At 35.1% G+C, this 15769-nt stretch overlaps 2 protein-coding genes across 2 annotated transcripts; both read left to right on the forward strand.

The window, feature by feature from the left end:
* The first annotated feature begins 247 nt into the window (after window positions 1-247).
* On the forward strand, window positions 248-9100 carry LOC133307849 (probable terpene synthase 11). Its single transcript, XM_061508409.1, has 7 exons — window positions 248-424; window positions 1796-2060; window positions 2437-2809; window positions 3162-3380; window positions 3472-3610; window positions 8241-8489; window positions 8807-9100. Exons 1-7 carry the CDS (start codon window positions 248-250, stop codon window positions 9098-9100), a joined length of 1716 nt encoding a protein of 571 aa, XP_061364393.1.
* Window positions 9101-13300: 4200 nt separating this feature from the next.
* Window positions 13301-13879, forward strand: LOC133307842 (uncharacterized). Its single transcript, XM_061508401.1, has one exon. It carries the CDS (start codon window positions 13301-13303, stop codon window positions 13877-13879), a length of 579 nt encoding a protein of 192 aa, XP_061364385.1.
* The last annotated feature ends 1890 nt before the right edge of the window (window positions 13880-15769 follow it).

Below are 15769 nucleotides of genomic sequence, written 5' to 3' on the forward strand. Positions count from 1 at the left end.
ATTACAGCCATGGCTGCTATGGAATATTTAATGAAATATGAGTAATCATTTTGTATACTCGTTTTTTTTATATATTATATATTATTAGGTAACGTATACTGATATCATTAACAGAGAATGAATTGAAGTTATTCATTATGATTTTTTCTCGTAGTCAATTTTGTAGACTAGAAGGAGTCTATATAAACGCAGGCAATCTGTTTGTGTTTATCATGCAAGCCTTTTACAACTTTCGGAGGACTCGTCCATGTCTACAAGTATAATGGCTGTTCCAGAGTTCAAAGTTTCATCTCTCACAGGTTCACTTACTCGTCACAATCCACGGTCATGCACGTATCAAACATGGAACTTATCGCAACTAACATCAAAACCAGGGAGAATACATAATGTATTATCGATCAAATCCGTTGCTTTTCATGACAAGGTAGCTTTAAACAATTTCTCTATTTTTTTTCCCTAAATCATAAATTTTCTTATGAATGGTGATATATCCTCTTAAGTCTTAACAAATCTCGACACGTAAGATCTTCAAAAGAATCAAAACTTAGGAATGATGTGGAATAATTAAATTCAGGTGTAGTTTGTTTGTGTTTTTTTCTAATTAAACTTTTTTATAATAATTATCTAATTTAAAAAAAATTATTTATGCTTTTTTAAAAATAAAAAATAAAATAATAATTTCATTTTTAAAAAATTTCCTAACAGAAACTATATCACAAAAGCACTTTTTAAAAGATGAAACGCATAAGTTTTTAATCATATTCATATTTACGTGCGCGTAGACACGTGCGTTGGTCAATAAAAATATAAAATTAAAAAACAAAATTTTCTCTTTCAAATGATTATACTATCTCTGTTGGTCAATAATATAACAATTCTTAGTCGCTCGTTTCATGAATTTAATAGTTATAATTAATTAATTATTAATTCTCAATAAATTATAACAGTTAAATTAACTGAAATTAATGATTATAATTTGGTATCAATTTTTTTAGTTTGATATTAATGTCAAATGAGCTTCCCCCCACCCACCAACACACACACACACACGTACGAAGCAGCAGGATCAGCTTACATAAATATAAGAATAATAAGTCTTATATTAAATTTTAATCATTAATTTTTATGTATCTAAACATTATAATTTATTGTGAAAAGGGCAGGATATATGTGATACATTTTACCTTTGCCTGAACTTGAAAATGATAAATCTCATGGAAAATGTTTTCGTGAAAAGGTTGGGAACGTGTGCTTTCTCTTCTTTCTTTCTTTTTTTACCTTTTATAATTGGGAAAAATATTTTTGCAGTTACTGCAGATAAGTTATCTGCATTTATTCTCAAAACGACGTCGTTTTGGTATTGAAATCTTTAAAAATTATAAATATAAAAACTATTATAACCCTGAAATAAATTAAAATTACAAAAATACCATGATTTCGTCCCAAAACGACGTCGTATTAGGCTCGCTGCAGATAATTTATCTGTAGTAACTGCAAAAAAAAAAACGAACCTTTAATAATTTGTTGATAACTAAAATAAATTGATGGTGGTTATAACTGTTTGCCACATAATGTTCCCGAGAGTTTTCCCGAAAATCTTTTGTGATGTGTAGCATAACTTTTTATTTATGCGTTTCAACATTGAGAATCATATTGTTTTTGGTTTTTTTTTATTCTTTCTTTACTTTGTGTGTGTGTGAATAGTGCAATTTGATACTATGTTTTTTTTCTTCAGGAAATCGTTTTCCCACTTGTCAGCATTTTTCTTTATTGGGTTTCTTGTTGTTGGTTTTAGTTGGCACCTTTCCAAACTGATCATAGGACGAAAAGTTTGGAGCAAGTGAAAAGAAGAAGCCAAGAGGCATTGCAAAAGTCAAGTGATCCACTGGAAACATTGGAAATGATTGACAGCATCCAAAGGCTTGGAATTGGGCATCATGTCGAAGAAGAGATCAATTCAGTGCTTGGAAGGTTGTGGGATTGGGACACCTCTCATGACCTCTATGCCACAGCCCTTCATTTCCGCTTGCTGAGGCATAATGCCTGGCCTACTTGTTCTGGTACATTTATTTGCATTAGTTTTTGTCCTTGCAAATATTATGAGAGAAAACAAGTTTCATAAATGTTACACAAATAATGGTATGTATAATTATTATTGTTTTTGTATCTTTCTCCTTCATATTATTAGAGTGAACATTTATTGTTCCTCTAATAAAAAAGTTAAAATTTTAGTGTTCACCTAATTTAAACTTATTAAGTGAATTGATACTTGATACAAGTCACCGTACTCGCTTTCTGTTAAAACCTAAAACTTTATTATTATTTACACTTATGTGTTAATGTATTATATCCTCATTTATTTAGCTTTGTATAGGTATCTTACCAAGTGTTGCTACGGGTACTTATTAATTTGATTAAATGTTGATTTAAGTGTAGACGTTTTCAAGAAATTTTTGGACAAGAGTGGGAATTTTAAGGAATCAATCAGCAGAGACACTAGGGGTATGTTAAGCCTGTTTGAGGCATCATATTTAGGGGCAGAAGGTGAAGAAGTACTGCAGCATGCCATGGACTTCACAAGGGCTCATCTCCATCACTCAATCCCATACCTTGGCCCTGAAGTAGGAAGGCACGTTTCCAGAGCCTTAACACTTCCAAGGCACCTAAGAATGGCCAGATTAGAAGCTAAAAGTTACATGGACGAATATAGCCAATCAAGCATCAAAATACCAGCTCTTCTTGAATTGACAAAGTTAGACTTTGACATGGTTCAGTTGCTTCACCAAAGAGAATTAGCAGAGATCTCAAGGTAACTTTGTGTGACGCACTTAGAGTTGGCCTTAATTTAATTTTTAAGACTTCAATTGTGATGGTTTAATTTTATACTATTTTCATAATTAACTTAAAAACAAGAGTTTGTCTTTATGTTTAGGCAATTTTTTTGTGAATTTGTCACCAATTTATGTTGCAGTTATGACCATAACAAAGAATTGATTCCTACCAAGCACACGGAATCAATGTGTTTGAAAATTTAAGTAAAAGCTCACAATATATTTGGACATACATACCAAGCACACCCTAACTTTTTTTTTTTCCATTATAATATCTAAAGCAAATATGCTTTGAAATGTTGCTTGTGACAGTTTCTTTGTTTTGTTTAGGTGGTGGAAAGAATTGGGACTTGTTGACAGACTTGGTTTCGGCAGAGATAGACCAACAGAGTGCTTCCTATGGACAGTGGGAATTTTTCCAGAACCACATTATTCATTTTGCCGCATTGAACTTACAAAAACCATATGCATTTTGCTAGTGATGGATGATATCTTTGATACTTATGGTACATTAGATGAACTTGTTCTTTTCACCAAGGCAATCAAAAGGTCTACTTCTAGATTTTTCGTGTATCAAACTTAACTAACGGATTTTATTTTGACACTAAAAATCAAAATGTGAAACTATTTTTATTTATAGGTGGGATCTTGATGCGATGGAGCAGCTGCCTGAATATATGAAGATATGCTATATGGCATTGTATAACACCACCCATGAAATTGCGTACAGAATTCAAAAAAGGGACGAGTTAACCGTTGTTGATCACTTGAAAAGAACGGTAAGAGTATCCTACCAAATTGAAAAACATAAGGAACTATAGCTAAGAGTAAGAGGTTAATGAGAAACAAGTGTTGTTTTAAGAAAAGTAAAAGAAGAGGAAAAGAGGGTTGAAAGTGTTGTGCAGAGAATACACATAACTTTTATTGAATAACTCTTTAAATAGAGTTAAAGTCTAACTGAACAAATCAGATATCTCCTTATTTGTAGGCATGAATAATAACATCCTAATCTTAACAAACAGAATCAGCAACATATCAAATTTGAAATACTAAAACAGAAAATAACAAACTCCTAAAATCTAAATAAAATATCCCACTTTGCAGCTTTTGTAGGCATACTTTCAACAAATCTCCTCCTTGCCTTAATAGCTGCAAACACTTAGTTTAAATCTCAAAGCTTCAAATCTGGCTTTTGGGAGAGCTTTTGTTAAAATATCTGCACTTTGATCTTCAGATTTGCAATACAATAGCTTGACTTCACCTTCTTTCTGCACTTCTCTTAAGAAAAACAACTTGATCTTAAAATGCTTAGTTTTGCCATGAAAAACAGGATTATTTGAAATTGAAATAGCGGCTTGATTATCAACAAAGATCTGCGTTGGCTCATTTTGCTCCATATGTAAATCAGCAAGTACATTTCTCAGCCAAATTGCTTGATTCACAGCCGCAGTGGCTGCCACATATTCTGCCTCTGTAGTGCTTTGAGTTACAATATCTTGTTTTTTTGAACACCATGAAAAAACTCCTGATCCAAAACTGAAACAATAACCAGTTGTGCTTCTCATGTCATCAATTGAGCCTCCCCAATCACTATCAGAATATCCATGAAGCTCAAAATTCTGAAAGTGATAATACTTAACACCATAATCTGTAGTGCCCTTAATATATCTCACAATCCTTTTGGCGGCTTGAAAATGCACTTCACTAGCACAATGCATGAACCTTGAAAGTATACTTACTGCAAATACAATGTCAGGCCTAGTTGCAGTAAGGTACATTAAGCAACCAATTAGACTTCTGTAATGATGTTCATCAACTTTATCAGCTCCATCATCCTTGCTAAATTTCTCCTTGTGGTCCATTGGAGTAGAAGTGCTTTTGCAGTCCTCCATATGAATTTTTTTTAGTATTTCCTTTGCATACTTCTTTTGGCTTATAAAGACTCCATCATGATCTTGCTTCACCTCTATTCCCAAGAAAAAAGTCATCAAGCCAAGGTCTGTCATTTCAAACACTTGAAGCATTTCATCTTTAAACTCCTGCATTAGCTTTTCATCATTTCCTGTTACAAGCATATCGTCAACATAGATTGAAACTGTAATTAAATTAGCATCTGACAACTTCACATATAATGTTGCATCGTTTGGACTTTTGATGAATCCAAGACTTTGAAGATGATCATCTATTTTGCTGTACCAGGCCCTGGGGGCCTGTTTAAGACCATACAAAGCCTTTTTTAGCTTGTAGACCTTATCCTTCTGTCCCTTGACTAGAAATCCCTCTGGTTGCTCCACAAATATCTCCTCCTGCAAATAACCATTTAAGAAGGCAGACTTTACATCTAAATGGTAAACTTTCCATCCCTTATGTGCAGTCAAGGCAAGCAGCATTCTAATTGTATCAAGGCGTGCAACTGGAGCAAATGTTTCTGAAAAATCTACTCCAAACATCTGAGCATATCCCTTCACCACTAACCTAGCCTTGTATTTATTTATAGAACCATCTGCATTAAGTTTGGTTCTATAAACCCATTTGACACCTATAGGCTGCTTGTGTTGAGGTCTGTCCACTAACTCCCACGTGTCATTTTTTTTTATCATCTTTAGCTCTTCCTTCATAGCATCTACCCACTTGTCATCCTTCCCTGCTTCTTTGAAATCTGCAGGTTCTAGAACAGCTACATTACTCCTTTCATAAATTTCAGATAGCGGTCTTGTACCTCTGACTGGAATGTCATCTATATCATCATCAAAGTATTGTGGAATTTTTGGCAACTCATTTATTGTCTCCTCCCATTTCCATTGTTTGTCTTCCATGAATTTAACATCTCTACTTACAAGAATTTTTCCATTTTGTGGTTGGAAAATTCTATAAGCTTTGGAAGTACTACTGTATCCAATGAAAACTCCAGGTTCTGCCTTTTTATCAAGTTTGTCTCTTTTAACCTGTGGAACAAAAGAAAAACAAACACAACCAAAAAATTTTAAATTTTGTAAATCTGGTTCGTAACCAAACCAGGCTTCAAATGGAGTTTTTTTCTGCAGAACTCTTGTAGAGAGTCTATTTAGCAAGAAGACTGCAGTGTTTGCAGCCTCTGCCCACAATTTTTTTGGCAGCTCCTTTTCATGTAGCATGCACCTTGTCATCTCCATAATGCTTCTATTCTTTCTCTCACTTACACCGTTCTGTTGTGGGGTATAAGGTGTTGTAAGTTGGTGCTCAATTCCAGACTCTTCACAAAATTTGTCAAAAACATCATTTGTATATTCTTTCCCATTATCTGACCTTATTGTCTTCAATTTGCAATTACTTTGATTTTCCACCAATGCTTTATATTTCCAGAAAATGTTAGCAACCTCAGATTTGGACTTGAAGAAATAAATCCAACAAAATCTAGTACAGTCATCAATAAATATAATATAATATCTATTATCATTTAAAGATGATGTTCTCTGAGGTCCTCCAACGTCTGTATGTACCAGCTGCAGTTTTTGTGTTGCTCTCCATGCTGTTTGAGGAAATGATTTTCTGACTTGCTTGCCATATTGACAAGCCTCACAATCATCCATCTTGTCTTCAATCAATGACACACCTTTCACCAAGGCATGTTTCTGCATGTATAGAAGTCCAGCAAGATGGAAATGTCCAAGCCTCTTGTGCCATAATTTAGTGTTGCTGACAGTACTTGAAAAAGCTAATTGCTCCTCCTCCATCATATTAAGAGCATAGCTTTTAGCTTTCATTTTCACCTTAAATATATCTCTTCCTTCCGTATCTTTGATCAAGCACCATTTGTCTTCAAATATGACTTTCAAGCCTTTTTCAACAAGCTGTGCAACACTAAGCAGATTTTGATCTATGTCAGGAACATATAAGACATCAGAAACATGTTTCAAACCTGTTAAGCTTTCTATAGCAACTGTCCCTTTTCCCTTGACTGATATGAAATCACCATTTCCAATTTTTACTTTGGAAACGATGGTGTTGTCAAGCTCAATAAACAACTTTTTGTCATTGGTCATATGGTTTGTGCAGCCGCTGTCTATTAACCATGAATCACTGGAACTATTGCTTGTAGCAAAGCATGTTGCAACAAAGAGTTGTTCATCTTGCTCATCTGTGGACACCTTTGCCTCTTCCAGTTTAGACTTGCAGATCCGCTCTACGTGTCCTATATTGCCACATTTTCTACACTCGACATCTGGCCTCCACCAACATTTTCTTTGAGGGTGATTTGTTTTTTTGCAGTGTGGACAAGGTGGAAAAGTCTCATATTGCTGCTTGTTGGAGCCTTCACCCCTCTCACTCTTCCATTTGTTGTTATTCTTATCTTCGCCTCCTCCAGAATTTTGTGTTTTTATATGAAAAGCACCTTGTACCTCCTCCTCTTGTCTCATTTTTCTTCTCTGTTCCTGTGCCTGCAAAGCATTTAATAGTTCTGCCAAGGAAATACTTGACATATCCTTTGAGTTCTCCAGAGATGCAATTGTGGCTTCAAACTTTTCAGGAATTGTAACTAAATTTTTTTGAACAATTCTAGAATCTGAAAAATCAGTACCAAGAAGTCTTACATTGTTGACTATACCAAGAAGCCTGTTGGAGTATTCCTGAATTGTTTCTGATTCCTTCATCCTTTGCATCTCAAATTCTCGGATCAGATTCAACATTTGCATCCCTTTAACCTTCTCATTTCCATCGTACTCTTGCTTCAAAAAATCCCAAATCTCGTGGGCTGTTTTCAATGTCATTATTCTGGTGAGAATAGTGGATGATACAGCAGCAAATAAGGTTGCTCTTGCTTTTGATTTTCTCTGCTTCCTCTCTTTGTGGTTTCTGATTTGAGCCATAGTAGGATTATCAGGCAAGGTTGGAATTTCGTATTCTTGTTCAACAGCTTCCCAAAGGTCACTTGCATCAAGATAGGCTTCCATTCTAACAGCCCAGAGGTGATAATTTTGACCATCAAATACTGGAAGCGCAATTGGAATGGATGAACCTTCTAAATTCATTCTGAAAAGGTTTTGCGTGTGTTTGTGTTTGTGTTTAGGAATTGTGGTTGGGGTTGTCACTCAGTCTCACATATCCCTCGGAATAGTAGTTCTGATACCAATTTGTTATTTTAAGAAAAGTAAAAGAAGAGGAAAAGAGGGTTGAAAGTGTTGTGCAGAGAATACACATAACTTTTATTGAATAACTCTTTAAATAGAGTTAAAGTCTAACTGAACAAATCAGATATCTCCTTATTTGTAGGCATGAATAATAACATCCTAATCTTAACAAACAGAATCAACAACATATCAAATTTGAAATGCTAAAACAGAAAATAACAAACTCCTAAAATCTAAATAAAATATCCCACTTTGCAGCTTTTGTAGGCATACTTTCAACAACAAGTGCTTATTGGTGCAGTGGATTGACATATTTGAAGCATTTCTAGAAGAAGCCAAATGGTTCAACAACGGATACACGCCAACTTTTAGAGAATATTTGGATAATGGGGTGATTTCTTCAGGATCATACATGGCCTTGGTGCATGCAACTTTCCTCATTGGAGATGGTCTCTCAAAGGAAACCATATCAATGATGAAGCCATATCCTAGGCTCTTCTCTTGCTCTGGTGAAATTCTTCGGCTTTGGGACGACTTAGGAACCTCAAGGGTATCTCACTATATTAACAATTTATACTTTTACTTACACTTCTCTTATATCTAATTATTAATTGATTTACATTCCGATACTACCATAATTCTCACAAAAATTCAAATTGCAGTTATGTTAAAAAATAGTTTCACCCAACAATTTAAGTTTTTAAATTTAATTGATTCTTTACATTTACAGATAAAAAGTATTTCACATTCTATGTGATTAAGTGGATTAATTTTACCAAAATGGGTGTTAAATAAAAAATAATTGGATTATTAATCCATTAGAACAGGAAACTCTTTGTGATGAGATGTTTTATGATTAATGTTCAGGAGGAACAAGAAAGAGGGGATAATGCTTGCAGCATACAGTGCCTGATGAGAGAAAATAATATTTCAGATGAAAATGAAGCCAGGAAACATATAAGGAGGCTTATAGGGAACTTGTGGCCAGAGCTCAATGGTCTTGCCATAACCACATCCGCTCTACCTGTGTCAATTGCGAAAGCTTCTCTTAACATGGCTAGAACTGCTCAGGTCATATATCAGCATGGAGATGATAAAAGCACTTTTACGGTTGACGATTATGTGGGAACATTGCTCTTTACACCCTCCGCTAGTTATTGAAATGAAAGAGATACAAATTTTGTGCTATATCTAGGGATGTGCATGGATTGAACCGAACTGATTTTTTTTAAAAACCGAACCGAATTAGTTTAAATAGTTCGGTTAGAAAATGGTTCGGTTCTGTTCAAAACTGATTCAGTTCGGAAGTTGTTTGGTTCGGTTCGGAAATGGTTCGGTCGGTTCAGAACCGGTTCGGGTCGACTCTCTTTTGAAAAGAAAATTTAAAAATTTAAAAAATAGTTATAAAAATTAATTTGGTTCGTTTTGAAAATGGTTCGGTTCGGTTCGAAAACGGTTCGGTTCTTAAACCGGTTCGGTTCTTAAACCGGTTCGGTTCTTAAACCGGTTTTAAAAACCGGTTCGGTTCATGAACTGATTTTTAAAAACTGGTTATTTTATGGGACAATTTGATTCGGTTCATGGTTCGGCCCAATTTTTTGGTTATTTTACACGTCCCTAGCTATACGTCTCGTATTTGTGGGGCACGTTTAGGATTCCATTATTTTTTGCTATATGTATCCATGTATTTTCAAAATTTTGATGGGGTGATGAATCTCTGCCTTAACCGTAAAAATGCGCAAATAAAAATAGTTGTGTTTTGGTTCAAACTAGAGAAACCTAATTGTTGTAATATATATGGGTTTAGGCATAAAACTTATTTTGGATGAATCCATCTCAATAAAGAGTGAAAACATGTTAGTTTAAATAAAATGAAAGGAATTAAATTACTTTGATAAATGGCCTCCGATAACCCTAAATCTGGAGTCCTCGTGGATCCAACCCAAATACCCAGCCTCCTCTTCAAATCATAAATAGAATGATAGATCTGGGCTGACCAGTATTTGGGCCATAGATTACATGTTATGGGTAGGCCCAATATTTGAAACTCCATAAAATTTTATTGCCTAAACTGCGGGCTTAAAAAAACAAATAAAAGAATGTTTGCTTATCATACAGAATGGAAACAATGATAGCTAAATTGGCGCTAGAAAATTAAATAGGTGGGGTGAAAGTATGTGTTCAATTCTCTCCAGTACCGTATTTAAAAGAAGTTTAAAGCCTTAATTCCAGGATCCGCCCCGAATCGGACTAATAATGAAGCGATGAATCGATTGAAATATCTCAAAAAAGAAAAAAGAAAAAAGAATGGAAACAATGAGTAGCCAAAAAAGAAGAAGAATGGAAATAAAGAATGTTTCTTTTAAGCATAGCTATAGCTATCACTTGGCAACGAACCCTTAAGCATTTTATTGACTTCACAAATTGCAGCAGAATGAGTAGTGTAGATTAATGAGTTTGAATATTATTATTCAAGCTTAATTCTAGAGCCACATAAGTATTTAAGTAATTTATAAATATCAGAAAAAATTGATATTTAGATAATATAGTTTCTTGGTACATAGAAGACTATGTATATAGCATATGAATGTGAAGCAGAGGCCAAGCCAAAGCTGGCAAGCCGTACAAAGAAGACAAGAGACAACCGCCAAAAATCTTTGTTGGCCAATTACTTGTTACTTCCCATTCCATTTGAGTCTGAGACTGAGAATTGAGGGGGACCACAACAGGTGCAGGTTACCCATCAGCAAAAACTTCGGATGCTCCTTTGTTTCAAGGCAATAAAATAACACATCTAGGTATAGGCGTGTCTCTTGTGATATATCAGGAGCTCTGGTTCTACCTTCATATATAAATTATAATAGAGTTATGCTTTGGTTGGGAAGATTCTATTTTTGATGGTCACAAATACAATGGGCAGATTAAGTCAAATCGTTTTGAGTCTTTAGGGGCAAACACTTTGTTGGATTTCGTGAATTTAACAAAATGCTTTCTCTTGACCTTCAATATGAATAATTCCTTCCAAAATTTTGACTTGTGTGAATGGAACATGACTGACAATAAAATGTTGGGCAAGTGACTTCTTCATATGAGGATCGAAGCGGTGAATAAGTGTTCTTAAATTTTTTTTTAAAAACTTGTTAGTAGACCTTTAAAATTGATATGCCTAAACAAAATTGAAGGCTTAATCAAGAACGTAAGAGAAAATATAAGTAATTAACGTAAGAAAACTGTAGTCAAGATGCACTTCATCTTTGATCTTTCTTTATAATTCTTAATTAATTTTTATAATTAATTAATTCATTAATTCAAACAATTTATTTTTCTCAAATTAATTAGTTAAACCCTAATGTCTTAGTATGTTTAATCTTTTAAACCAATTAGAATCCTAGTGTCCTAGTAATCCCTCTTGAATCAAGCATTAAACGGGATGAATTTAGAAGTCTGCAATTTATGTAAGCCTATGTCTAGATCATACACAGATTGTTATTTTACCCTTGCCAGAATTAAAACCCCAATATGCCTATTGTGAGCTCTAACCCTCAAAATCCTATAAAATTGATCAGATTCAATAAGAATATGAAAAAACTCATTCAGGTAAAATAAAACTAATTGATGTAAACAATTATAAAAATAATTTAGAAAATATAAAGTATTCACATTGGATCCGCGATCCCAACTACAAAAGAAAATTAGTCAAACATATCTGACTTAAACAAATTAAAATAATAAAGAAAATTCATGAGATGAAAAGAAAAGAAAAAGAAGATGAAGAAGAAGAGTCAATTATCTTCAATCTTCAAATTCTCCGGAATCCTGATCTCCAGCGTGAGCTTCTAAGAACTCTCTCAATTTTTTGATTTTCCACAACTCCTCAGCCCCAAGATGCCTTATAAGGGTTTTACCCTTTTTATTTATAGAAAGGGTTCAGATCTCTTCATATCTTGATCAAATCTTTGATTTAGAGTCCTTTTTGAATTAAAATCCCAATCCATTAAGTAATACATGTGGCATCCGCGCAATCCGCGGGATCTGCGCGGATGGACAGAGGGTGAGGCTATGTTTCTTTATTCTTGGCGCGATCCGCGCAGATCCCGCGCCATTCGCACGGGAGAACTTAAGATATTGCTCTTTTTCTTTCTTCGTGGCGCGATTCGCGCCAATCTCGCGCGAGCATGCAGCTGTTATGTGATTTCTCCTGCAAAATACGCAAACTCAATTATAGTGTCTATAAGGAAGGATTATCAGTAATTCTATTAAATAACAGCATTTATCACTTAATTAATATCAAATCCTTAGTCTGTTTAGCTCATGAAACTTGAAAGCATATCAATTATTTCATCACTAGCATAATGCTCTTTCTCTCTCTCTCTCTACGTTTTACTTTCTCAAAAAGTGTTGTAGATTTGAGCTTCAATATTATTATTATTATTCAAGCTTGATTTTAGAGCTACATAAGTATATGAATAATTTACAAATATCATATTAAAGTTGATATTTCAAATAAGGGTATATTATATTTATAATTTTTTTTTTACAAATTATATTATATATTATCGAAAATATATTCTTAATCGAATTTATTTTCGAAAATACATAATTAAATTTATAAATAAATTTTTTATAAATATAACATTTGCTTTAAATAATATGGTATAAATCTTGCTTCGAATATATATAGAAGACTACAACAGAGAGAAGACAAGAGACAACCGCCAAAAATCTTGCTTGGCCACTTGCTTGCCACTTCCCATCCCATTTTTGTCCGTGAGATTGGAGAGGATCCAGATCATGGCACCATATTCCACGACATTATATTGAACAGAAGATCCAAGCAGACGTAAGAATCACGTGCAACGACGTTGCCTTTTATACTTAAAAAACATACATTAAAAGTAGACAACACAGTTGAAAACGCTCTGCTAGGGTTTTCCTTTTCATGGAGGAAAATATAGCTACTGAAGGTCAAACTTCAAAAGAAGAAGAAGATCTACTACGAAGGAGTAATAAGAGAAATAAAGATGGAGATAGGGTGTTTACTGAATCACAGTCTAGGGTTCCTATACATGAATCTTGGATGGTTGACGACGGTAATAAAAAAATGACTTGGCGAGAGATGCTCATGCAACACAATGGTGAAACAGATGACTGGGAAGGAATGGATTGGAATTTGGAAGAAAATGTTGATCAAAGTGCACCTGCGGAGGAAGAGGATGTGAATTATGGTGGGATTAAAATGTGGACAGAGGAAGATGTAGAACTCATTTTGGTTGTACTAGAAAAGCAAGAACAAGAATGCTGAAGGTTTGGGAAAAAGCTCTCATTGTAAAACTACTTGGAAGGAATACAGGAGTGGCTTTCATGAAAAAGAAGATTGAAATACTATGGGCTAGAGCTGGAAAGATTAACGTTACAGATGTAGGTAATGGATTCTATGTGGTGCAATTTAGCAACAAAGATGATCTTCTTTTTGCTCTAAATGGTGGTCCTTGGATTATTTTAGGCCATTATTTATCACTCCGACGTTGGGAGCCAGCTTTTAGACCAAATGCTGCAAGTGTGATGAAGATTGCAGCTTGGGTGCGATTACCGGGTATCCCACTGGAGTATTATGATGAAGCCTTTTTCCGCCGTATTGGTAACTGGCTAGGTAAAATGTTGAAGATCGATAAGACAACTAATGAGCATGTAAGAGGACAGTTTGCTCGAATTTGCGTGGAACTGGATCTTGCTCAGCCTCTGAAGGGTGAATATGTGTTGGACGGAGCAACTAAACAGATAGAATATGAAGGCTTAGGCCTTATTTGTTTCCGTTGTAGGCGCTATGGACATAGTAAAGATTGTTGTCCTGAGATACCAGTTGAAGGAAAGGATAATCAGCAAAATCAAGACGGGAAAAAAGATGAGGCTGAGTTTCAGAAAAATGGATTAGGTCCTTGAATGGTGGTGCAACGTCAACGTCGATCAAGAATTCAAACTCCAATGGCGGACAACAGGAAGCAGGAACCGGTTCGAAGGGAATCAAGGCGTAATCAAGGGAGTAATCAAGGGAATAATCAAGGGAATAATCAAGGGAGTAATCAACCGCAATCAAATCAGCCGGTTATGATTGATAATCAATCAAATTCCCGTTACGCTGCTTTAATGGGCTCTAATGAAGATGATATTACTCATGATATCCCAGCGACTAATCCGGATGCTGTTATAAATGACGTCAATATGGTGGGCCCTCCTGTTAATATTGATATTAGTACATCTCAAGGGTCCAACCACAGAAACCCTAGAAGCTGTCCTAATGTTGAATTACAGGAACACCCCAACCGATTTACGTTAAGTGGGATTACGACAGGTCATGAAAAAGAGAATCAAATAAATGGGAAGATAGTTGACAGAGGTACCTCAAACAATAATACAACAAACTTGAGGAGGCAAGTTGCGATTCATAATAGTAAGGACATTGGAGGTAAAAGCGGTGGAGATTCCATGGTGGCTAGGAGTACTGTTGCTGATTATAACAAAGATTGTTATCAAATGGCGGTGGATAAGGATGGTCAAAATATCAACGGCTTAGATCATGGCTTGTCCCAACCAAAAGCGCCTGATCCAAGTAGAGATAAAGGAAAGCATATCCCAATAAACCATAAGCTCAATATTGAGGTGGAGATGATTTCAGAATCTGAAATTCAGTGCAATGACAATGGGATGGCAGTGGACCCACAATCCTGCCAAATTACCATTGATTAATGTCTTTAGTTACATGGAATTGCCGCGGGGCGGCTAAAAAGTGCTTCAAATCAACGTTTCAAATGATGGTTCGAAGGCATAAGATTGAGGTGGCAGCTATTCTTGAACCTCGAGTAAGTGGTTCAAAAGCAAAACAGATAATAAAAAAGCTGGGTTTTAATAATTCAATAGTGGAGGATGCTCATGGATTTACGGGAGGTCTTTGGTTACTATGGAATAATGATAGGTGTCAGGTTCAAGCATTAAAACAGACCCATCAATTTATTCATGTTCGTGTTACATTGGCAGATCATCAAGCTTTTCTTTATACTGTTATCTATGCAAGTCCTAGAGAAGAAATTCGGAAGAGACTTTGGGATGATTTACTTCAGTTATCAGAAGATATCTCGGTTCCTTGGTTAATTGCAGGTGATTTTAATGAAATTGCCTTTCCAAGTGAGAAACGTGGTGGTGCTCCAGTTGATACTAGCAGATGCAATAAATTTTCTTCTCTTCTAACTAATATAAAGATTATTGATCTTGAAGGAATATGTTCTAAATTTACATGGTGAGGACCAAGATTTCTTCATTTAGATAGAGTCTTTAAACGTTTAGATCGAGCTTGTAGCAATGCTGAATGGAGGTTGATGTTTCATGAAGGCCAGGTTCGAGTGCTTCCTCGTATTAACAGTGACCATAATCCTATCCTTATTACCTTAGAGCCAAGCAAAGTTGATGAGGTGGAACGCCCTTTCCGTTTTCATTCTTTTTGGTTGGATCATCAATTTTTTAACAATTTCATCAAGGAAAACTGGCGTCAGGATCAAAGAACAGTTGATAGTCTTCGTGATTTCACTCCTCTTATTAAGCAGTGGAATAAAGATGTGTTTGGTAATATCCATCATAAGAAGAACAGATTGATTGGTAGGCTTGAAGGTATCCAGAGGGCAATTTCTGAGCAGAATAAAAGCCATTTGGAAAAGATTGAAGGCAAGATAAGGGGTGAACTTGAACAAGTTTTAGAACAGGAGGAACTTTTGTGGTTTGAAAAGTCTCGTGCTACTTGGATAGCTCAAGGAGATAGGAATACAAAGTACTATCATACAA

The sequence above is a fragment of the Gastrolobium bilobum genome, unplaced genomic scaffold (genome assembly GCF_033153095.1).
Source record: "Gastrolobium bilobum isolate Gb01-03AN ecotype WA unplaced genomic scaffold, APGP_CSIRO_Gbil_v1 utg67448, whole genome shotgun sequence".
NCBI classification, from domain to species: domain Eukaryota; kingdom Viridiplantae; phylum Streptophyta; class Magnoliopsida; order Fabales; family Fabaceae; genus Gastrolobium; species Gastrolobium bilobum.

Bases quoted from the DNA above. Each gene is read 5' to 3' on its own strand.
- LOC133307842 (XM_061508401.1), top strand. From the start codon at position 13,301: ATGAAAAAGAAGATTGAAATACTATGGGCTAGAGCTGGAAAGATTAAC.
- LOC133307849 (XM_061508409.1), top strand. From the start codon at position 248: ATGTCTACAAGTATAATGGCTGTTCCAGAGTTCAAAGTTTCATCTCTC. The intron at 2,810-3,161 runs GTAACTTTGTGT...TGTTTTGTTTAG, and splicing joins GAATTAGCAGAGATCTCAAG to GTGGTGGAAAGAATTGGGAC. The intron at 3,611-8,240 runs GTAAGAGTATCC...TTATTGGTGCAG, and splicing joins TTGATCACTTGAAAAGAACG to TGGATTGACATATTTGAAGC.